Source organism: Tiliqua scincoides, chromosome 2, assembly GCF_035046505.1.
Source record: "Tiliqua scincoides isolate rTilSci1 chromosome 2, rTilSci1.hap2, whole genome shotgun sequence".
Lineage (NCBI taxonomy): Eukaryota > Metazoa > Chordata > Lepidosauria > Squamata > Scincidae > Tiliqua > Tiliqua scincoides.
In genome coordinates this window covers 122167600-122192734 of record NC_089822.1, presented here as the reverse complement: position 1 = coordinate 122192734, position 25135 = coordinate 122167600, and the positions used below count along the sequence as shown (strand labels likewise).

Below are 25135 nucleotides of genomic sequence, written 5' to 3'. Positions count from 1 at the left end.
GCAACTTATCCTTCAGATGCCTTCTCCATTTGTTAAATGGAAATTTAAAAATCTACCCTCACTGCATTGTTGTGAGGGAGAATCACACAGCACTCTGCATGCAACAAGTGCTAATTAATCAAACAATGACAATATGGCCAGAAGGCAGCATTGCCCCCCTGCACAACAGTCCAGGTTTTGTGGGGCTTTATAGAAGAAACACCAACCCCATGTCACAGCAGTGCTTTATGCAACTCGCCTGTTATGTCCCCCCTCTAGGCAACAGGGGCTGGGAATAAGTGGGGACAGGAAGAACCCATTCTTTTTACCTTCTTGATTCTATTTGATTTTTCAAAAACAAACATCTTGGTTTGATCAGGATCACGTCATCGGCAAAGTAAGAGCCGGAAAACCTCAGAGATTCTCTTCTGATCAACTCCATGTGTGAGCAGAGCCCCCCTTCTGCCTTACTGCTCCAGGCGCGCTCGCTCGCTCGCTCTCCCTCTTTTCTCTCCGGGTGCAGGGGAAGGGGAAGAGAGGCGCCAAAGCCCATCAGTAAGGGCAAGGAAAGAAAAAAAAGGGATGAAGGTAGAGAGAGCAAGAGGGAGAGAGAGAGAAAGAGGTGAAGAGAAGGAGGACAGGGATGGGCTGGGAGGCAGAATCCTGGAAAAGAGAGCGAGAAAAAAAAAGAGAGAAAGAGAGAGAGAAAGGCACGCAGGAAGGTGATGAACGAAAGTGAACATGGCAGAGAGCCCAGTTGGGAGGGACACAAGAGACAGAGAGGAGGAGGGAGTGGGGAGATCCCCCAACCTAAACCTATTTCCATCCTGAACATGTCTCCAAATTCAACCTGGTAGCCTCTCCAAAACTGGAGAAAGCTCCGAAATGGTTCTTAGCCCCAGAGTTACTGCAGTGACATGATGGATGACCTCACAGATCACCTTGAGGTAAGGGACATCAAGGAAAAAATGTAAGGCAGACAACTAGGCTAGAACCCTTCTCCTTGACAGGCTAGCTTTCTGCATTGGGGGTGGGATTACATTTTTTCCTAGGCCCAATCATGCTATCACATGAGTCCCCATCTGCAAACTGGGGCGGCACAGGTGCCCCACTTCAGTGGGAAGTCAGCCTTGGAAATCTGGGAAAGGGAATGCATCAAAGGAGGGAAATGCCACTTTGGAGACTGGCCTCTGCAATGACCAAATCATTTGGCTCTGACCTAGAAACATTTGGGTTGAACCAGATTCGTTTTTATACCAACACTTTGGGAAGGATTCCTGAATCAATACTGCTGGCTCTGAAACCGAGTCAAGGAGGACTGCCAGGTCTCATCAAACATGCACCGAGGCCTCCAATATGTTGCAGTATAAACAAGGAAATAAAACTGATTGCAAAACACTGGGCTACTCTGCATATAGCCAAGCCCAGCATGGGGTTTTGCATCTTTTTGGAGGATGCTCTGCCTTCTCACAGATTGTTCCAGCCCACTTCTGGTCTAGAGCCAATTCTACCTGAGCTGAAAAGCACATAATCCAGTGACAATTCCTGTTGGGATGGAATTTGCAGGTATTTCTACACTTGCCTGCAATGGTTCAGCTCCCTGGATCCAGTTTAGACCACTGACCACCCTGGTGAGGCATCGCTAGATCACTGAGAGACTGACAAGGCTGCAATTCTCTCTGCGACCCAAACCTTCCAACTATTTCCCTGCGAGTTTTAATTGGATTTTTCTCCCTGCTATCCCAGTACAGTAGGTGAGTTCAGAATGAAGGGCCCCTGGCTGCTTTTGTGGGCATCTTTGACAGGAACAAGCCTGCCTTCCACAAGAAAGTGCTTACCCCAACTCCACCACAGGGCAGCATGACAAACATCCGTTGGGACAGGATTCCTGCAAGAGAGGGAGGAGAAAATGAGCAAAAGGCATGGCTGAACTTACAGGAGGGTCACATTATGTGTACAGCTATGTTATGAAATGCAAAGCATTTGAACTGTGGAAGCTTATCTCCAGGAACCCTAGGTATTATAATCCTTTGAGGAAGTCATGGGATTTACGGTGACAGATAACTCTCAGAATCAAAAAGTACAATTCCCAGGGTTCCTTGAGGAAAGTTGCGATAGTCAAATTGGTTTAAATCCAGTTTATTCCCTTTTGGTGGGCACAGCACCCAGAGGGCGTTTTGTGAGGTGCCTCCTTCCAAAATAACAGTTTTTCCCCCTACTTGTCCTCTTGTAACAAAAAGATTGAGAGCCAAACATCTGTCCACCTGCTAGCATTGGGCCTACGGAAGGCAATTATCAGTGGAGTAGATCTCTGAGTGATTGATGGGGTGGAGAATATTCCCCCTTCCCCCCATTAGGGTACAGGCAGAAATGTCTCTGCCAACAGAGACATTTTCCTCTCCAGTTCCTCCCAGTCTTGGACAGTGGAGACAATGGGACAATGGTGAACAGCTGCCTACCTGCTAGTTTCCCATTGTCCAATTTCAGGCGGCTGAGGGGGTTGGTGCCATACAGCAGCACATGGCGTTCAGTGTGAACTGACTGCAGCTCCTCCAAAGTGGCCTTGCGTCCCCGGAGACACTGGCAAAGAGACAGAGTCCACAGGAGTCAGAGAGAGCCAAACCATGGAATCACCCTTGTCCTCAATATTGTAGGAGAAGCTATGATGAGACCTCTGGGACTATTTTAAGAAGCAGAATGTGATAGAGGACTTTATACCCATGGCGACAGGAGCACCTTTAATGCTTGGAGTTCAACACCAGTATCCTGGTCTTGCTTTAGGACCATTCTGTAGCTTGCTCTAGGACTCATGGCTCTCCTCACACTCGTTCCGATTCCACAGAGGTGGCCCTATTGCAAGGAAGCCACTGCAGGTTGCAAATTTTTGGTGCCGTTAGAGTGGCAGAGTGGGACAGAAACCAATATGGCTCATAGCACACAGTCTACTGGGGAATTCTCCTGCAGAAGCTCTTCTGAATCAGGAACTGCACAAGAGTAGCACCAAAACTCTCTGTCTCCACCTCCCTCCCAACACTGGTCCTTGTGTATTTCTACTCTTCTTCTCTCTCTCTCTCCACTTCACCTACTACCAAACCCAGCTGGCCATCTTTCCCATGCCTGGAGCATGGAGAAAGCACAGTGCCGTTGCCCAGCAACCACAGAACACACCCAACAACCAGCTTTGTTTGATTCGGAAGCATGTACCACAGTTGCTAGGCAGCCACATCTCCCTGTCTACTCCCCCACCTGGGAAGGGCAAGAGTCCACAGCACCTGGCAAATCTTCGGGAGCAAATTACAGAAAAGATGTTGGGCTTTGCCTTGCAGTGACCAGAACTTAAGGAAGGGGGTAGCAAAGAAAAGGGTATGTGTGTGTACACACGTACATATGATCTATATGAAGATCTAATTGTTTGAAAAGAAATGACTGTTCATAAATTTCTCAAGATGTGTAAATACTTTGGTGAAATGAAATGCACATCTGCCCAGCATCTGCAAAAGGGGTGTCTTCATAAAATGTGGTGTTGACTACAGTGCAGGATTTACAGGGCAAGGGAATGTGAGTTGCGCAATGAGTCAACAACCTTTAAATTAACAAGGCTGTTCTGTGACACTCAACAATTTTATGTGCACACTGGGGAACAAATGTTTAATTGTGGAAAAATGCAGCGTTTTAAACAGCATCCTTAGTCACTGGCTGCCATCCACATGACAGGGAGGAGAGGGCAAGGAGCTGGCATGGATGTGAAAAAATGTAAGCGCTGTTAGGACACATGGGGCCGTACTGTACCACAAATGCCTATGTGAAGAGTGGGCCATCCATCTATCTTATCGGGTAGGTTTCCTCCAAAAGAGAGGTTCTTATATGCTCATCTGAGTTGGCTCAGATGCTACATTTTCACCCAGCCTGGCCCCATGTGATAAAAGATGTACTTTATCACAACATGTGCATGTTCTGATGCCTCTCCTCACATTGAATTCAGTCTAGTTTCCTTAAATGTGTGTGTGTGTGGGGGGGGGAGCAGTTAATCCAGATCACCCCTCTAAATGCACTGAGATCCTCACCATGACTTGGGAATGTTGGCCATACATTTCTGTATGCATTTCTGAATGTTTGCACAGGGCTTCCCTCTCTTTCAATGAGTCACTGGGGGTTAGAAAGTGTGTACACTAATTCAGGATGGGATATGGATTTCTATATGTTGTAGCTCAATTGTCAGTCAAACTCTGTAAGTTTAAAACCAATACAACCTTATCAATTAAAAAAGGAAGGGATATTTTTAACATAGGCTTAAATAGCTTTGACAACGGGCAGTTCTCCCTAGGCAAAATGGGAATTCTGTGAAAGGATGACAAGGGTGGGAAACAGTAGGGATCTTAATCAAATAATTCTCATAAACTTAGCAAATCACAATGTCCAGGATTCTTTGCAGAAAGCCATGGCAGATAAACTAGAGGATAGCCAACTGATCAGGAGAAACAATATGCTCTACTCCTGTGCTTAAACAGCACCCTGATGTACTGAACTGGTGAAGTTCTTAGCATGGTGATCTGCATTATCACCTGCACATGTCTGCATATCAAGGTACAGTTATCAGCACAGCTACAATAGCCAGTAAAAAGCTGGGAACCCAAGTTAAACTGGCACAGAACCAATAATCAGTAGTACACAAATGCCCTTTGCTAATCTGTGGGTCACTGTTCCGGTTTGCTGCTTCTTCGTAGCCCAACACATTTTCATCCCTACAACTGCTGTATGAACGAATGGTTGAAAGGCTTCCAAACTGAAATTTGACTGTAGCTTTTGTCTGCTGAGATGATAATCTAACAAAGTCATATGAAGAAGTCACTGGAAGAGCCAAGCACACAATCAAGGTTTCACTACAGTCACTAGGATAGCAGAAGAGGCAAGTTGCTTTTAGGCTTGCATTTCAAACTGAAAAGCGGGTTGCTTCTTCAGCCTGCAGTAGCAACTTTTAACAAAGCCTTCCCTTCAGCTATTCAGTATATTCCTCTATTGCTTCTATTGTGATCTTCTGTAACCAAAAGTGCACTAAGCACCGGTAGTAGTGGTTCCCAAACCACAGTTCAAAAACTGCTGCTCTACATTTTCTACACAGAAAATGGGGGCTACTCCTTCATGCCAAGATCATAGATTAATAGCTGTACAGAAACTAAAGATACTGAGGTAAAAAAAAAAAAATTTGCTTACGCAAGTTATATGCTTTAAGTTTAAACAACCCAAGTTTCTAGCTCTCATGGGTTGTGGAAGATTGCCTACTTTCAACAATTCCAAGACCTCCTTTGTTGCTTTACTGAACATTCAACAACAAAGCCTGAAACATTTAAACTGAAAATCACAATCAAGAAAGCAGAATAAATTATGAAAAGCTAGGTAAATACATTCATAACACATAAACTGGGTTTTTTTGTTACAAAACTCCCCCTCTCCCATGCAAGTGATGCAAAAACCATGCAAGTGATGCAAAAACCTGCTCATGATTTTTTGTGCCATGCAGAAAAACAGCCTGTGAAAAAAAAACTGCTATTATTGTTCTTGGATTGCACTGCCCCCTACCTCACACTGGCTGCGTAGGCCACGTTCTTGCAGACGAGACCAGATGCTCTGGATACGGCCTGCGTGTTCAGGATGATTGCTGTTGTCCCCACACGAGCACTGGTGTTTCAGCATGACAGAGTCGTACACAATTCCTGCAACCGAAGGACAAGGAGGGACTCTAATAAGCTTCTGGTTTTCTCTGGGCTTGGCGAGCACCCATACAAATGTACAGAAGTAGAAGAATGTGGTACAGCCCTTCCAGGACTGTACTTCTTCAGATATCATTTGAAGAACAGCATATCTGAATGTTTGTTCATCTTAAAAAAAAAAAAAAAAACCCATCCAGAAGTTGAAAATCTAGGGAGAAGAGTTTTAGACTAACCTTCCCTTGATGTGGTAGTTTCCCTGTGAACAGGAAGTTTATTTTTCTCTAATGTGGGGGAGCATTCAATAATGTGGGGGAGCACACATGGCTCACCCACCTGCAGCCTGGAGTAGTACAGTCTAGCATACTATGCCTCCACTTTTAAAATCAAGCTTGAATTAGCTGTAGGTATAGATTAGCTGAGGCCATACACATCACAGGAAACCACCTTAGCCTACCCCATGAAAAATTGGAGCTCCTCACACTAGCATCGACAAACAGCCAGATTTCCATTCTCTTTCATCCCAGGGTCTTTACTTGTATTTTTCAGAGCCTCCCAGATTAAGAAGCCCTGTACCATCCACCCGGTCATCCACCTTAGCAGTGGTCATGCACCTTGGGGCACACACCTATAGCCAAACAGATTGATGCAGGATGACTGCTGAGAACTTGAAATAATGTGTGACAATAAAAATCACATACAGGTCCAGCCTATTTATAAACGGATTTTTTATACACGGATTTGACTCAACATGAATGGCCATTGCAAATGAGAAGGAATGTGCTGATCACTGGAGAAGGGGAAAAATGCATCCCTTTAAAATCAGTTTAATAAACTGAACAGTCCTTTAACAATAACCTCCTTAATGAGAGAGAGAGAGAGAGAAGGCAGCTGGCTGACAATCCATCAATCCTTCTCTCTCCAGTGGACCCCTCCCTTCCCCCTGAGCAGTGAAAGAAAGGTGATCCCTTTGCATTGGTGAAGGAAGGGGCTGAGTGTAAGCTCTCAGCTCTTTGTAAGATCTTGGAGGAGGACTGATTGATGGATTGTCTTCTTAATGACTCTTATCTTACATCACATTGGTCAGCAAGGCTGTTTTTAAATCACCAGAACGAAGAAACTTTGTTTTTTAAATGGATTTGCTAAAGTGCATTTTTTTGGCCATCCACATGAGTGCTTGGAAAGGAGCCCATGTGAATAATTAGTCTCAACCTGTAGTAACTAATGAAAACAGTACTCCTGGGTGGACTTTTGTCAGCCCGTCCTGAAAATATTGCACAGGAAATAAATGTGCAGTATGGGTGACACGGAACATTACAGAGGTAGAAAAACTCTGCATGGGGCTGCTGCGGCTGGCTGTACCCCAAAGGTTTGTCACACGGGGGATGGAGGAACTCAGGGAGAATCCCAGGATGCTACCTGTGGTAAAGCAGGGCTTGGAGGATTGCTCCTGCACCGGTGAAGGGATTGCCTTGGAAGACGAGTCCTGTGTTGGTAGGGATGCTGGTGCCGCAGCAGGTGATGACTGGGCCCTAGTGAGTGGTCGATGGCTTCCTCGGGCTGCTGAGATAAGCGGTGGGTCAGCAGGAAGCTGTCTCCGGAGGAGCTGCTGCTGCAAGCGTTGTTGCTGCTCCCAGAGGTACTGCACCTGTTGGCAGAGTGACGAAGGACACCACATCAAACAGAGAACCCCCCTTATAAGAACATAAGAAGAGCCCCGCTGGATCAGGCCAAAGGCCCATCTAGTTCAGCTTCCTGTATCTCAGGAAGCACACAAGACAACAAGAGACCTGCATCCTGGTGCCCTCCCTTGCATCCCTCGTGCCTCAAAGTTCTGTTGGGGGATACTCTCTCCCTAGCATTCTCACCGCCACCCCCCCATGCCGCACCAAGTCTGCACTTTGGTCGTTGCTGCCCTCTAGTGCATCTCTGTGGCACAGTCATTCACCCCTTTTGGTGCCCAGAAGCATGGGGGGGGGGAAGGAGAAAACCAGAAAGCCTCAGAACACAGCCAGGTTGCCACAGAAACTTGTGAGGCAAATTAAAAAGATCTGAATATCTCCCCTGCATATTTTGTTGATTTCATTACATTTTAATTCCACCACTCTCCCAAGACTATCAGAATAGTGTATTCTCTATACTCCCGCTCCACTCCATTTTATCCTCATCACCGTTCTCTGGGGTAGGAGCAGACTAAGATAGTGACTGGCCCAAGGACACCCACTGAGCTTCACAGCTGAGCAGGGATTTTCCATTCGAGGATATGGCTAGTCTGCACAGACTAGCCAAGTCTAAGAAGGCTGAACTCTCCACATCAAAAAGTGACAGCCCTGCAGTGTTAGCAGCTCCCAAGCAGTTGGAGTCCTTGATGGTTGCCACACAGTCTGGAACGAGGAAGAGGTCACTAAAGGTGATGGACAGATGGAACTACGACTGAGTTATGAGATTGTCTCATAGGGGTGATGGAAGGCTTCCAGACCTCAGATATCAGGATAGAAGAACTCCAGGGAACAGATAATACGGATGGTGGAATTTGTTTATACAGTCAATTCAGATCTATCTGTTGGGGTAGGTTCCTGGAAAACCCAGGGGATACAACAGATAGCAAATCATTGATTATATGGGATCAATGAGGTTAGGGAAAGGAATAGCCAGGAATGCCAGCAGCCGATAGCTTCAGAATAGCCACCACGGATATCCAAGAATAGGCAGCAAATGGTGCGATGCACGTCACACTTTTGTTAGTGCGGATAAGAGAATTTGCGGGAATGGAGTGCATGGTTACCGAGTATTTACTGTTTATATTGTAAACCTGTGTTGCATTTTGATTTTTGCACAACACTCAGAATATACCTAACATTTTTTTTATAGCTAAGGCAGCATCTTCCCCCCACCCCAATACCTGTGGAAGGACATGCTCTTCTTGAGGCTGACCCAGCCTGGAACTCCCTTCTGCCTCTTTGGTGCTGCCCCCTACCGGGGAAGGCTCCACCTGGCTCTGAGACAGGTCATTGTGATCTCCTCCTGCTTCGGCCTCCATGTCTTCTGAAGAGGGAATCTGTTGCAGCCGAGGCTTCTCGCTGGACTTGGTCATACGCTATGGGAGAACAGTGTGGGGAAATGAGATGATGTCAGATTGCACTCAACAGAAGTCAAATGTAGGAACCTTCACAGATTACGCAAACTGCAGTGAACTGCAAAGCATTTCGTATCGTGCAAAAGTTTATTCTGTGTCTGCAAGTCTTGGCCCCAAAAAGTATTCCTTGCAAATAAATGTCTGGGGAAATTTCTTCAGCAGCTTGCCTCTAGGAAAAGCACAGTTGATTTGTTGCTGCTATCTGTTATTTAGCTTTGTTGCTTATTTACCGATTACATTTTTATTCCACCCTTTTCCCAGCGAGCCCAGGGTGGCATTCATGATCCTACGTTGTTTCACGGTGGTCCTGTGGGGTGGCCACTGAGCTGGAGCCACCAGGGAGGCTTAGGGTTAGGTGGGTATTTCAGCCTGGGTCTACCCAGGTATGGTCTGGTACTCCAGCCAGAACACCATATTGCTCCTTACCCACCCCACAACTCCACATTACTGCAACCGCACACTCAGGAGTATTGCCCTGGGGCATACAAGTGACTATGCTCCCCAACACCTGGAGGAGGCCCCCACAAAAGCTCACCTTGCCCAGTTGAGTCTGCTGCTTAAGCCGCTCAAGGAAGAGGGCATGGTGCTGTTGGTAGGCCAATTGTTGCTGCACAGCCCTGGGGCTGGAGGGCAGGGGCTCCGAGCGGGTCCGTCCCAAGGGCTTGTGGGGCCCAGGCATCGACAGTCGCTCTGGGGGAAGCAACGGCTGACTGAAGTGGAAGGGGACCGTGCCCAGCCCTGGAACTGCAAAGGGAGAAGGCAGAAGGGTGAAGGCAAGAACAGGGAAGCTGTTGGGGAAACTGAAGAAGCTGAAGTGCATGTTCACAAGTAATGCCAAAAATGCCTTTTAATCTGGAACGTGTCACTTGTGAAATGCTGCGAATGCATCAGAAGAAAGAAACTTTTTAAACCAGATGTACATCCTAGCTAATGCAGACTATAAATGGACAAAATATAAGAAAGGGATTGAAAACACCCAAGTTTTCAAACTTCTGGTCCACTATTCAAGGACTGTGTCTGGCTTGATCCAATTCCCCTCCCTTCAAAAAACTACAGTTACAATTTCTGTATCTTTTATTTTTGGAAGCCCCCATTGTGAGGATGAAAAGCTAGGGAGTTAAACAGGAAAAAAAAAAATTAAACATCACCTCCAAAACTGCTAACAACTTCTGGAAGGAGTGGAAAACATGAAGACAAGGTCAACATTTATTTATTTATTATTATCCAAACAAAAAAGCAGTTGCTAGACACCCTTATTCCAGGGCAAAAACCTGTGCAAATTAAACATTTAGTGGATTCATGGCTTAGATTAACCAGTTAAATTTCTTTCAATGCATTAAAAAGGTCCCCTTATCAATAGGACAGCACAGTGTCAAAAAAGCTGAATTTATTTTTAAGTACAAATCAGTATAAATAAGGAAGGTTATATGTGCCATCCCAGTAGAGGCCTTTCAACTTTTCCATTACACAGGAGGGAATGTCACTTCTAACATGACACCAGCTGTGAAGACTGTATTACCTCAAAACTAAGGAAGGAAGTTTTCCATCTTCAGAACGGTTTTATTCACTCACAAGTGTATGTGAAATCTAATTAAATCAATCAACCCTCAAACGATAAAACTAACCAAGATTTCTTCAATCAGGTAACAATCCTCAATTCAACGAATTCATGAGGATTTGCCTATTGTGGACAATATCCAGTTGCAGAATCGGGTATAGCACTCATTTTGTTTTTTTGTTTTTTAACGTGCAGCTCTTACTTGGGTTATGTTGAAATAATGTCACCAACTGCATTTGTTTTTACTCAGGCAGGAACTGCCATTTTTTTGACATAGTTTTTTGCTTCTCTTATCAAAGGGGGATTTGAACCTGGCTCTCCTGGATCCAAGTTCGGTATTTTAACCAATTCTTCTCAGAGTTCCCTTCTGTCTACGTGAACAGAGTCCTAAATCTTGCTAAACAAGCCTCTTCGCTGCTCTTTTTCCACAAACACAAGGGGTTGGATACACACCCGTCACGAGTGGAGCATGGGTGAGTGAGGGCTCCAGGATGATAACTGGCTGAAGCCGAGTAGACAGGGGGCTCCCGGGCTCATGTTGTTCCAAGCTGGTTGGCAGGAATACGGGTGCGTGAGCGCCAGTCAGGACGGGCACTTTGTGTGCCAAGCCTGGGAGTGTCCTGTGTTCTCCATCCCCCTGCAGAAAGAAAAACTGGAGGGGGTCAATAAGGCTTTGAAGTAACCGACTCAAAAATTCTCAAAAGGGTGAGCTGGAAACTAACACTCAAAATATCAGGATTCCGATCATGGTTGGGCAGAAGGTAACCACTCTTCCTTGAAATTTGCACACACACTCTCCAGGTACCCCACACACCCCCAAAGTGGAGTCTGTTTTTTTCAGAGCCCTGAGGACAATTTGAAGGAAAGATCGCCATTTGTGGCATGTACCCCTCATCCCATTTTGGCCTTTAATAAGCAGAGCTTGTAGTTTTTGCAGCATCTTCAAACTTGTTTGACCAGAGGTGGCAATGGGTCAAATGGGGCGTGTGTGTGTGTGTGTGTTATACATATACATGCAAGAGGGGAAGTGATGCCTCTCTCAAACCATTCCATTCTATTTAAGCTATTGTCTGTTCCTAGCTTAAGATTTCATTAACTATTGCAGTTCTCACTATCTAATGTGGTTGCTGTTTCTGTCAATCTAGATAGGAAAGGATTCGTTCTGCTTCAGGAACAAACTGTCACATTAAAAACAACAACAGAAAACTACCCCGAGCCTTTTGCCAAAACATACAAAGTTCCTTCTGCCAAGTCCTTGGTCCAGCTGATTGAGTGCTGTCTACACTGACTAGAAAACGCTTTCCAGGGCTTCAGACTAGTGTTTTTCCCTGTTCTACCTAAAGATGTCAGAATTGATCCTGGAACCACCTGAATACAAAACAGGTGGTCTGCCCTGAGTTACAGCCCATCCCCATGACCCTGAGTAAGCCCAATCACTGCAATCTACCAATAAGCCTACAGCCCCTCAGTAAGCCTAGACGCCACAGTGAAACATGACATTCAAACACCAAGTCCTTGCATTGTTCCCTTGCCCTTTGCCAAAGCTGCTTAAGACCTACCCTGGTGGATGCCGCAGAGGTGGCCGGTAGCCCAAGGGTGAGAGCCGGGAGGGAGCCAGTGGTCTGAAGAGCAAACTGGGCCAGTGAGCTCTCCTGCATTCTCAGGCGCTGAGCTAGTGGGGTCTGCACCAAAGAGGAAAACATCAATTGTAGGCACTGAAATTCAGGGAGCCCTTTCCACACTGACTTGTTTGTCAAAACTCTTCCCATCTGCTGTGGAACCCTGAATATCGCAGAGGACTTTGGTAAGTCTTCTGTATCACCAGCTCATGCAGGGTACACGGACAGACACATTTTCTGCATGAACTGAATGCGCCTTAGAACACTTCCCAAAATCCTCTGCATGCAAGGGTTCTATGCCAGACACACAAGCAGATGCAGAAAGGATTTCTCGAAACTAGAAAGTGTGGCCTGCATGGATACATATCCTAACTGAATGTCTTGGCTCCACCCTTTGAAGTAATTCTGCCAAGATGACAACACATGGTGCAATTTAGCATTTGCATATGTAACTTGGACCTGAATGTAGAATGAGGCATTTTCCTCAATCTCCCCACTCCAGCTTTTCACCAGTTTGGTCACCAAAAACACACAAAAAAGAAACTGCCATTTTGCCATGTACTTAAAACCTACAAAATTGCCCACAATTACAGGGTGAATATGATGAAATTTGGGAAAATTATATGTTTGTAGGAGGGTGTGGGTGAAATTGAGCAATTCTTTCAGGATTAAAGCAATCAATGTAGAGGCAAAGAAAGCAATGGCTGGGAGTGGGGAGACTAAGACAACACCACTTTGTGGGATTCATGTAAATAGAGGCCTGTAGAACTCCGGGTTGGCAGAGGGAAGCAGAAATTACCACCACTGCAACACATCCCCAAGCAGGGTGTTTAACCTTTTCTCCCCACAGAAATGAATGGCAGCAAATAATGGTGTGCGCCTGAAGGTACTCTGGGGTGAAGGCTAATCACAAGCCTTTGTACTGGCTATCCCAGTTTCTGGAAAACAATTTCTTCCCAACTATGCCCCAATTTCCAGCCTGTTGCCTTAGTCTTACAGAACTCAATGGGAGCCATCAAGAGCCCAGTCCATCCGCATAGTCCCATCATCCACCTTGTTAGAGCATGACAAAATGATTAAACCCAAGAACTAGCTAATGCCCATAATTGTGATTGGCAGAAGCAGGTGTGAAAGAAGGACCCCTGTATTATAAAAATCATCACAGGTGCAGTACATCAAGGTGAACATAGCCCACTTGTGGGATATCTTTCAGTGGTGCCTGGCCAGAGGCCAGGTTTTGTCTCCAAGAGCAGTGCTGTACTTTCCCCCTCTCCACATAACTGAATATCAGGCACTCAGGATAGACTAAGCAACACCACTGTGCTAAAGGCTCCCAGTTTCTGGTAACCTCTGGACCCAGGACAAGGAGTAGGTTTAGTCTGCTTTCAACTACATTCCAAACTGCAATCCACAGACTTCATCTAACAGACTGAATGGAAGTCACAGAATCAAGCAGGCTCCAGTTTGACTGGTAGCCATTCTTGGAGTCGGTGTCTTGGCCATGCTAGAGTGATGGAGCTTTTGGAACTTGATTTTATATGGAGAGGATGATCTTGCTTTAGCCTGAAGGAACATGGAGGATTGTAGCATGGATTCAGAAAAAAAAGAAGCATGTGTAACTAGACAACTAAAATGTAATAGACAGAACAAAATTAAGCTCACACTAAAACCTTAGCCAGGAGCACAACATCCTATCCTAGACAACAGCACCGCATCATCAGTCCCTTCTCAAAGAGGCTGAATGAGGCTCTCAGTGCGTGGCCTAATGCTTCAGCTGAAGGTAGCATTACTGTGGGTTTTATGCGTTCTTTGGATAGGAGATTCCTTCAAGCCCCATGTAAACGTTTGTTCAATCAATCGTTCGGGGGGGAGGGAGGGAGGGAGGGAAGAAAGAAAGAAAGAAAGAAAGAAAGAAAGAAAGAAAGAAAGAAAGAAAGAAAGAAAACCAATGTTACGGCAGTCTTAATAAAAACATATTATTTCTCTCTTAACTGAGAGCCAATGTGCTTCTTCTTTACAAACAGTTGCCAAAGCTGGTTGCCTAGAGCGAATGGCTCTTTGCAAGCAGGCTGCTGCTATGGATAGTGTGGGCTTTCTGATCCCACAGGACTGAAGCACAGAGGTTACATGGCCTTCCCTGTCTATGGTCCTATGGGGCCCATACCTCTTGTGCAAGTCCTGGGACAGGTGGCAGAGCCCCATGCTCTGGCACCAGGCTGTCATTGGGCGAACTGCACCCTGACACTGGGGTGCTGCTGCTGCTGGGAGATGAATCTGCAGGGAACAAAAAGAAACAGGTGGCTTTGGATATGGCAAGCAAAGCAAAAGAAAATGGTGGGAGTTTTGTCAGTGATGGGAGGACTCCTAGACATATACATAAGCCTGGTCTGTATGTCAGTGCATGCCTCTGTCAATTCACCATGCAACTACATGGTGTCGGTTCACCATGTAGTTGCCATTCCACTGTGCAACCAGACCCATCCCATCTTAATCCAGTTTCATGGCACACACATATTTTCTATCTACTGTTTTGATGATTTGGGGTTTAAGCCAGCAGGTCAATGTTGTCATATAGTGCAGTGCAGTAATGTCCCTGAGTATGTGGGGGTTCCGTTATTGGGCCCCCTGAGGAAGGATGAACCTGACCCAGTTCGGGAACACTTTCTGTAATATGTATAACATCATTAGTGAGCTTTTAAGAAGTTCGCCATATGTAAACATTTCAGCATCCCTTTAAGCAAATTTGCCCAACCAATACACTAGTTGAATTTTTAACTTAACAGGTCCGCATAAAAATGATTGAAAAGTTATATGGATATAGAGTTTAGATACAATAAATAAGTGCACTGGATGCTGGGTTGGCAGTTTCAAAATGTCACTGAATATCAGGAATCAGGTTCTTTGGGCATGATCGCAACACTGCTCGAGGCCACTCAAGTGCAGGGTTGCATACTCTGGGATCAGTGTACTCAGAAGCATTACTGCAATTAAGAAATGGGTGCCAATTCCTCCATATGTGGTGGATGCCACACTGTTTCCTGGCTACCCCTTCCCACCAGTCTAGTGACAATGTGTGCAGGTGAAGGAGAGGGTCGTGGTTGCTTTCAGGAACCCACTGGCATGGAACACCTCCCACCACAAAAATTTTCTTACCAATAGTTTCTGTTGGGCGCCTCTTCAAGGAGGGGGGTGCACTTTCCTTGCGAGTCAGAGGGTTTTTACGCCTGTCACCAGCCTTCTTGGCCTTATAGCGCAACTTCAGGTTAGGCTCAGATGCTGAAGCAATACAGATAAGAACATAAAGTACCAGAGTGTGGTTTGAAGGCACAGGAAGGAACAACCTTGCTGAAGCTAAGCAGCTCTGGATCTGGCTAGTGCCTCCATGTGAGACTCCCAGAGTCACCCCCCCCCCCACTCACACACTTTGAGTTCCATAATGGAAGGAAGGTGATACATGCAATAAATAAGAACTGTCATATTGGTCTGAGCAAAGGTCCATCTGATGCAGCACTGGGTTTTCAAGCGCGGTCAACAAGCTATTTGGGGACATGCTATTAGGGGATAATCCTATGCATTCTAGAATAGGAAGTAAATTAGTAGCAAGTTCCCAATGGACCACCTAGTGTCCATTGGTTGCTAAGATGTCTTGCAAGAATGCTGGACTTGTGGGCCTTAGCTTGATCCCTCAAGGCAAGGTGTATATCAGCTTCCTAAACAAGAGTGCCTACTAAGGATCACTTAATACCAGATTAAATATGCCTCAGAAGAGATACAAAGTATGTATTTTCAAAATACGTGGGTCATTGGTGGGCCACTGGGACTCTAGAAAAAAAGGAGACTCTGCAAGATTAAGTCATTTTGCCCAATGTTGCATATAAGCAACAGGGATCAAATGTGTACACCTGAGGGCTGGGCAGAAATGGGTTAAAGCCAGCCCACCCCAGAGTGTTTCAGCCATAATCTCTTCGATCACCATCTCCAATTGTTCCCATGCCCAAGGGCACTTAAAGGGAATTCTGTGTTCCTCTGAAGAGGTAAGAACTCTGCTACTGGTTGCTTATCCATTCCCCAACAGAATGCAAAAGATGAAGAGGAGGAACCTGAACGTGCAACTTGGGAAAAGGCAGGTTGCTCTGCAGTCCAAAATTCTGGGAGTTGCGGCCAAGATCATACTCTTAGCCCTGCCACACTTTTGGTGCTAAGGAACCGTTTTTAGTAGGGTTGCCAATTTGTCAACCTACACCTGTTCTTGAGCCTTCACAAGACAGGCAGGCCAGTGATGATGTCCATGCCACGAAAAGCTTCACCTGCTGATTTCTGCAGATCAGAAAGGTCATGCCAGTTTTATCCCCAGTCAGTTGCTGAATAACGCTTTCCAATACTACTGGTCCCCCTCACCTGTTTTCCTTAGTGGGAAGTGCTCTGGAGAGTCTCTGGAACTATTGGAGATGGAAGGGAAGAAACTGGGGAGTACTGGTGCTTCAGGTTCCATTGGCTCCAAGGACCTGCATGAAAGGAGGACAGCAGAAAAAGGTTTACCATTTGTGTCCTTTGGCCAATATAGCATAGTGGTTAAGAGAATGAGCTGTGAGCCGGAAAGTCCAGTTCAAATCCCACTTAGTTGCGTACTCGCTGTCTGGACAATGGCAAAGGGTCATGGAAGGGCATATCAGACAATGAAGTTATGCACCCCTTATTATCAACAAAGCATCTGGTTTAATAGACAGTATCACTTCATGTGAGGCACAGAAGGCCCCTCCCTTCACAGTCTGCCATCACCTTAATCAATATTCAATGCTATTACTAATAGCCCTAGTGATGGAGCCTGAGGCCTGATTATATCTGAATGAATAGCGTAAGAGCTAATTTAATAGACTGCATTCCTGGAAAGTGCAGACAAAATTCTAATGTGTGACATCCAATTCCTATCTCAGATGCACTTGTTCAATCAGAAGGTAGAAAGAGGAACTCCATGGTTCCTAGCAGTGGTGGAAGTTCTGGACATTCACCCACTGCAGATAGATAAAACAAATATTCATTTTTTTAAAGCTTCTGTACAACCCTTTCCCCACAGGAATCAAAGCAGTTTCCTAAAGGTAATTGGTTCTACAAACAAAATAATCATAAGCAATCAAAACAAAGGCAAACCAGCAGCTACCAAAACAACAGAATGAGATCACACAAGGTAGAAATGGGTCCAAAAAAGTCCCAGCGTCTACCAGCACTGACAACCTTTAGGAAAGTTGCCTAAAGGCGTATAATGTGGGTGCTTGTCTGGATTGTAGAGGAAAGGCTTTCCAAGGCTGGAGTCACCACTGAGAAGGCACTGCTTCTTGTGGACACCTGTCAAATTTCTGATGATCCAAAGTAGGACCTGGGATCATAACTGGATCATACATGGAAGCACATGCTGGAGACAGTAGCCTTATACTACGGTCCCAACTGCTTAGGGCTTTCAAGGTTAAAACAAGGATCATAAATTGATCCTGGAAGCATACATGAAACCAGTGTACCCCACACAGTACAAGTGATTGGTGCTTCCTAGGAAGCTGCTCCAGTTAACAGTCCATCAGTTGCACTTTGAATCAGCTGAGGTTTCTGAGTGATCTTTATAGGGAGTACCTTGTAGAGCATGTTACAGTAATCTAATCTAGAAGTGACCACAGCATGGATTACTGTGTCCAGATCTGACATTTCCACTGATACTTGATCCTTCATAAGGAGGCCCAAGTCCAGGTGCACCCCAAGCTATAAACCTGGGTAAAGTTTGACCCCATCAGGATCTAGTTTTAAGTCTATTTCTGGCTCTATAAAACTACCAAGCATGGTGCCTCATCTAGTCAGCTGCCAAACAATGATTCAGAGTGTCTACCACCCTCTAAAAGCTGTCGAGCACAAGCAACAGAGAAGGGTGCCATCGTCATAATGATGACATCTCAACTCAAACCTTACTTGTATTTCATTTCTGTAATTATTCAACGTTTCTTTATATAATACATAGCAGCACACATGATTGGACTGTATTTAAACAAAATGAATATGTTAATAATTGTTTCTCTTTTGTTGGGAGAAGGGGGAGACGACATGTCAGCTGAGTCTAGTTAGACATGCAACCATGTATTCAACCACCATGCCCAAGAATACTAGACACTAGTCCAAGGGTGTCAAACCTAAGGCCCGGGTGCCAGATGTGGCCCACAGAAGCTTTTTATCCGGCCCTCAGGCTCTCAGCTGCTGAGCAGTGCTAAGGAGTTACTGCTGAAAGGGCAGCCCACGTGAGAATTGGGCTCTCCCATATCTTGAAATATGATCAAGATTTGCGTATTTTCTCTTCTGACATTTGCAGCTAATGAGTTCCTAAGTGAGAAAAAGTGCTTATTTTTGGTTAAGACCTGTTTAATGACATCACTACCTGCCTAATCACATCACTTCTAGCCCTCAGAAGGCGCCAGGAATGCTATTCGGCCCTCTGTATGAAACGTGTTTGACACCCCTGCACTAGTCAATAGTTAAAATAAACCGAGAGATCCTGGCTTTAAAGAAACAAACTACTGCCTCCTTTAAGACAGATGGTACATTTCCCTCCTTCAGTGTCTAGGTCATAAGTCAGGACTGAGCCTGCTCTCTCAGTCAGTGCAGGTGATCAGTCTAATTAATACAGTCCTATGCATGGTCAACATAGGAGTTAGCCTGTTAAACTCCACTGGGGCTTAATTCCGAGCAAGGCTAATAGGATCAGCCCACATGTATTCCTGGAGTGCTTTTCTAAGAGCTCAAAGCACTTAACATACATTATGTCAATCAGCCTTATAGGACCCCTGTCTTGATCTGAGTAATTGCTAGATTTTTGTTTTTTAATGAGGGAACAAGCTCCTCCTCTGGCTCAAACTAAATCTGTCTTACCACTAACAGAGCCTAATATAATTAAGTCTGAACAAAATCATCTGCATTCCATCTTAAGACTGACAAATGACAGAGTTTGGGGTTTTTCCATCATGCCCAACTTTTTTGGGTTCTCCCACTCACTTTGCTTGACATCCAGTCAAACAGAGCTGTGCAGAATTCAAAAGCCTGCCACTTTGTGATATTCTGGTTAGCTTTAATAAAGGTATTACCCCACCCTGGCTTTTTAACTCGAGTAGTCTGCACAGAAGTAAGAGGCCCAAGACTGATTCTGGCTGTCACTTCCTGGAGATTCTTCCAGGAAAAAAGGCCCTCCTCCTGATTTGGCAATGTTATTTCATCGCTTGGCTTTGCAATAGCTGCATCAGCAGTTTGTGGGTGAATTTTGTAATATCACTGTGGCAGTGACGGGGGGCCAAAAAACCTTGCTTTTCTATCACCGTTGTGCCTGCACAACAGGCAGAACAGAATCATCCAACAGAATTGTTTTGAGTGGTTTGGGACAGACTACGGTTGGGCTCACAAAAAGATCTACCAGAACCTTCAGCAGTCCACTATGATTAGTTAGCTAAACACTTGGTAGATAAAATAGTCTGTATATGACACAACACAGACTCCAATTCCTCAGTAATGGTGGTAGCTCCTAGACCTCTTGCCGGTTTTTCTGACAAGAAACTTTTCAGCTTATTTCACCTAAGGAAGTGGACAGGATTCATGGATCAATAAGTGACATTAGTGTTGATACAAATTAAATACAGTACGCTTACTGCTTCTTCCAGCTATGGAGTCCATCCACTCGGATGGAGGCTCCTCCTTGTATTATTATTCCCCCTCAGCTGAGCTGTGAAGAGAGGCGCTATTTTCCGACAGACCGACCTGACTAGGGTGAGAAATGAAAATTTACTCATAGTGTCTTTGGGCTATATGACGAGCTCCCCTTTTATGATGCAACCCCTGATGCTGTAATTGGGTCAGCTAACCTTATGAAAGGGTGTAACGAAAGGCATAGCTGGCTCACCTGCATGGTACAGGCAAGTTCAGTGCCCTGTGGGTACCAAGGGCCCGAACACTGCACTGCACAAGCCAAGATGCCAGAGCGGTTAACAGGAACAGTTTTATTAGCATACTGCACGCACAGGCAATTTAGGCTTGTTCTGCCAATCATCTTCATTCAAAATTAATGGTGGAAAACAAAGTGCATTAAAAACTACTCTAACCATTCAGATTTATGAAGTATCAGAAAAGCATCACCTTACAGGCACATGCATGCATAATCCGTTTTAAGAACAACTTGCCCAGAACTCCACAAAGCACTGAAAAGCCTAAGTGCTCAGATGGAGAAAGTGGAAACCGCAGCAGCTCTCAGAGAGAGAGAGAGAGAGAGAGAGAGAGAGAGAGGGAGGGAGGGAGGGAGGGAGGGAGGGAGGACAGGTTACAGACCCAGGAAGAAGGGAAAGAATGATGCATGAAGGAACTGTTGGGGGAAAGAATGAGGTACAAACAAGTAAAAGAGTATAGAGACAAACAGCACGGCTATAACACCGAAGTGCAAAGGTCTTATGCCAGTTGGTCATGCCTTTCCCCCACAGAATCCTGGGAATTTTATTTTAAGAAGCTGTTGAGAATTCTCCGGCTCTGGTGTACAAGTTTAGCAAGCTCTCTTTCTCTTTCTTCCAAAACCACAACCAGTGTACCCTGGGGAAAGGGAAATTACCATTACACTAGTTTAATTCTGTGGCATAGATATGACCCAAAAGAGCTTTTGTGCAATAGCAAAATGCCTATTTCGCTCTCTCGTACGCTATTTGTGTGTCGGACCTGGAAGAACTATCATCAGACATACTGAAATGCAACCAGAAATTCAATTAAGTTCAAGCTCAATTGGGCCTCTTCAGCCTAGAAAAGAGGTGCCTGAGGGGGGACATGATTGAGACATACAAAATTATGCAGGGGATGGACAGAGAGATGCTCTTTACACTCTCACATAACACTAGAACCAGGGGACATCCACTAAAATTGAGTGTTGGGAGTTAGAACAGACAAAGGAAATTTTTCTTTACTCAGCGTGTGGTTGGTCTTTGGAACTCCTTGCCACAGCATGTGGTGATGGCGTCTGGCCTGGACACCTTTAGAAGGGGATTGGACAAGTTTCTGGGGGAAAAATCCATTATGGGTTACAAGCCATGATGTGTATGTGCAACCTCCTGATTTTAGAAATGGGCTATGTCAGATGCAAGGGTGGGCACCAGGATGAGGTCTCTTGTTATCTGGTATGCTCCCTGGGGCATTTGCTGGGCCCCTGTGAGATACAGGAAGCTGGACTAGATGGGTCTATGGCCTGATCCAGTGGGGCTGTTCTTATGTTATGTTCTTATGTTCTTAAGTGTAAGCTACAGCTTTTCATTAAGTAACATTAGTGTGTCATGTGAAATGCTGCCACTGTAGGATAGAAAGTAGGAGACAGAACTTTCTCAAAAGGAGGGTCAAGGCAGGTTTCCTTGTTTAAGAGCTTTCACAGAGGGTTTAGCACGCAAAATGTGAAGTCTGCTTCATCACTGGTATTACAAACATTGGAAGCTGTTGCCTATGTCCAAGAGGTGTGCCATTCCCCATTCTTGCTTCCTGTATTAGGCAGGCTGCCCATTTAGCTTCACGTTTGAAAACATAACCCAAGTGCAGACCATCATCACCTGGATAAATCAGTGCACAATCTAAGGTACAAAAACAACACATCCCAGGGGAGAACAGTAGACAAATCCCTTACACGTCTTAAGAGCTTGGGGCTAAAGTCTGGCTCTGACGGCTGCTACTGCAAACATGCATCTAAAACCAAATCACCTATATGGCATGACTGGAGCATTGGTCCTTTCCAGAGCAGCCTGCTGTTTTTTCAGGATGACCTCTGCCAACTTCTGCTTCACGACCATACTTGCTACAGCACCTGTTGAACAAAAAGGCAGATGTTATCCAACATTCTTCAGACATGATTCACCATCAGTATTCCCAACAGGACTAGGGACCATTTTCCTACAGAAAAAAACCTCAGACCCTCAGAAGAACTATCACTGGACATAATGAAATGTAACCAGAAACTCAATTAAGCTCAAGTCTAAGCTACAGCTTTTCATTAAGTAAAACGACATAAACAAAAATTAGGGGCTGACTTAAAACAACATGTTCTCCTCCTTGCAGAGAACCATAAGCTTCTGGGAGGAAATGACACCAGCATTTCTCCCCTCTTGTATTAATCACTGGCACCTGGTGCTCAGAGACACTTGGATATGGAAGTTCCATCTAATGCTCATTGGAAATAAATTATTGTTACGCTGCCCCATGCATCTGGCCAATCCTCTTCCAAAACCATGCTACCTAGGAGCTACCATCATCGCCAAAGGCCTGGGGTTTGTGAATAGGGGAGGCTAGATAAGAGCAAAAATGGCAGACATGCCCACTTGAGGCACTGTAAGTCAAGGAAGGAAAAGGTTACCAGGTATACGCAGAAACAACCTTTTAAATACCAGCTGTTCAAACACCCTAACTGGTTAATGAGAGATGCATCAAAAGAGCAAGATCTACTTTGAAAGATCACTTATGAGAGATCTAAGAGCAGAAAACTATCCATAGCAGAAGGGAGTGTAAAACACCTTTGCTTTCTTAGTATCTTAAGCTTCAAAGAAAAAACTTGGGTGAAGACTCTCTCCCTTGGGCATTCGCTACTTTTTAACAAAGAAGTTTGCAAAGCAACTTACATAGCCAAATATGAGGGTGAAAAAAGATTCCCAAAGGGACTCCCAATCTTAAATAAAAAGAAACAAAACAGGTGCCAGCAAACACCACTAATTGAATGAACAGGGACAATTAAAATATAAAGAACCACTGCCTAAAAGGTGCCTCTTTACCCAGAGAAGTGCTGGGCTGTTCTGCTGCAATCACATTTACAAGGACTAAGAGGCGTGGGAAGTGGCTGCAGGGAATTCCCAGATGGGTATCACCTGGCAGATCTTTGAACTGCCCGCTTCTGATGATCAAGGGTGTGCACAAATGAATGAGTTAGCATAAGCCTGGCAGGATCAAGGTCAACAGGTACAATGCAGCAAGAAAAAAGGTCATTTTAAATGAGGCAGGGTCACATCACCATACTGTTGGTGATCCCAGGGCATGCTCTGAGGGCATATTTTATAGCCACCTTGCTAAAGTGATGCAGGCCTAGGTCCAGTCAACAGCCTGGAGGTGTTTGGAGCCTTATATTCCACAACAGAAGAAACACAGAATATAAAGGGAAAACCAGTAAGTAAACTACCAAGGAAGCAACTGAGTTTACCTTAGATCTAAGGGACCTAGGCTTAAATCTCCCTAACCAGGGTCTAACTTGCTTCCCTCATCCTTAAAGTTGTTGCACAGATATATGGTGTGCGTGGATTTCTTAAAAATGAAAATTTTGATCAATAAGCATTACATGCACAATAGCATTACAGTCCCACTTGGTAAAGGAACTCATTCACATCAGGAAGAAGTTCTGTTATTTTCTGTTATTAAACACCCAGTGAGACATATGCAGGCACATCACCAAAAAGCAACCACCACCACATGGCTTCAAAGGTCATTACTTAGTTAAATCTCAGTGGCTACACATCATTATGAAGCCATGTCAAGATAAGATCAATGCTTTTTGCTCTTACTCTGGATTCTGCAAGTAAAAAAAAATGTCAAGAAAATGCTACAGCCCCAGGAAAATAATTCTCAGCAGCAGCATGAAATGCTCCTGCCACTACTACCAAGATCGTAAATGGGGAACAAAGCAGCATAAATTTAGGCTCTGTAGGTGTGCTGGGGAGGTGAATGCTTTCATTAAGACAAGTCCCTCTCTTCTACTTCTGAGGTAAAGAAAAAAAAAAGCTTTCCTGATAACTTTCAGCTCACTCCTGATTGTGCTCATAAATAGCCTACAGTCCAGAGCCCTGACAACTGTTTGCATGTCTGCACCACACACAAAGAAATCTTTCGCACGTACGTAAGTAATTTTATAGCCAGGCATTCTGGAGTGGCCAGAAGTAATGGACTTTTGTGGCCACTTGGAGAGGCAGCCGGGTGTTCTGGACTCAAGGCCACTCAGAATTGCTGCTGAATGCTGGCAGTTAACAGAATAGCAAAACGTAATGGGTCTTCTAGCCAATTACCGCTTAGCAGAAGTTTCCAGATCAGAAATTGCAGCTTTTATTGCCTATATACCGGTGATTCTCAAACTTTTAAGCACTGGGAACCACTTTTTAGAATGAGAATCTGTCAGGACCCACCAGAAGTGATGTCATGACCGGAAGTGACATCATTGAGCAGGAAGAGTTTTAACAATCCTAGGTTGCAATCTTACCACATGTACCCAGGAGTAAGCCCCATTGACTATCATTGTTAAAAGCGTACCAGGAGTAGCCTGTTAAAAGTACAGATCTGTAACATTCCTTAAATGCAGTTACATACCATGGTAGCATCAAGTCTAATCTATTAAAAATAAAATATTGAAATGAATGGGAACCCACCTGAAATTGGCTCGTGACCCACCTAGTGGGTCGACTCAGTTTGAGAAACACTGCTATATACCATTCCTCATCTGAAACAGAATGACTGGTATTTAGCCAAGAAGAAAAATACAGGACCCAATCCATAATTTATTTCCTCAGATCCCATGATTTTATGATGATTCAGTGATCTCAAGGGTTGCATTGCCTGCTTTTTTTGTAAAGCTGGGTGTAACTTTGAGAATCATTCCATTGTCTGCTGACGTAGGAGGATATGATGTTGAAAATGGTGCACTCGTACATAACCCTGACCGCATTTGAACACAAGCTAGAATTCCAGAAGTTATCCTAGAGCTGGTAAGCTCTGTCTCCTGTTCACATTTGGCTATCACAGCTGGTCTTAGGATGCACCTCCCTGTCTATCAAAAGTAGCACAAGCCAGCTCACTGTTTCTGAATAAGTGGGGTGGGAGACGTCGGCTGTGTAGAGCAACCAGGCTCATTCAGAACTGAAAGCAGTGTACCACGTGGGCAGAGACCGAGGGAGAGGGTCCAAACAATGGCCATTTTACAGGAAGGAGAAAATGTTTTGCAGAAAACTACGAATAGTATGGCAATATCCTGAACTGAACGCTAGGTGGCATGAAGGATAAGCATTGGAGAATAATTGATGCTTTTCTGTGTGTATGAGGAATTTGCTAGGTATTTTCATGAAAAGGTTGG

General features: G+C 44.9%; 1 protein-coding gene across 4 annotated transcripts in view; it reads right to left on the bottom strand.

The window, feature by feature from the left end:
* HDAC7 (histone deacetylase 7) overlaps positions 1 to 25135 on the bottom strand; it is a 207080-nt gene that overhangs the window by 21668 nt on the left and 160277 nt on the right. For all 4 annotated transcript variants that reach the window (XM_066613846.1, XM_066613848.1, XM_066613845.1 and 1 more), the window contains 12 exons: positions 21739 to 21841; positions 16396 to 16502; positions 15151 to 15273; positions 14162 to 14271; positions 11938 to 12060; positions 10832 to 11015; positions 9356 to 9564; positions 8587 to 8781; positions 7104 to 7332; positions 5557 to 5690; positions 2439 to 2559; positions 1818 to 1867 (listed from right to left, as the gene is read on the bottom strand). In XM_066613846.1, the coding sequence (XP_066469943.1) occupies positions 1818 to 1867; positions 2439 to 2559; positions 5557 to 5690; positions 7104 to 7332; positions 8587 to 8781; positions 9356 to 9564; positions 10832 to 11015; positions 11938 to 12060; positions 14162 to 14271; positions 15151 to 15273; positions 16396 to 16502; positions 21739 to 21841 (1688 nt within the window). The remainder of the gene's footprint in view (positions 1 to 1817; positions 1868 to 2438; positions 2560 to 5556; positions 5691 to 7103; positions 7333 to 8586; positions 8782 to 9355; positions 9565 to 10831; positions 11016 to 11937; positions 12061 to 14161; positions 14272 to 15150; positions 15274 to 16395; positions 16503 to 21738; positions 21842 to 25135) is intronic.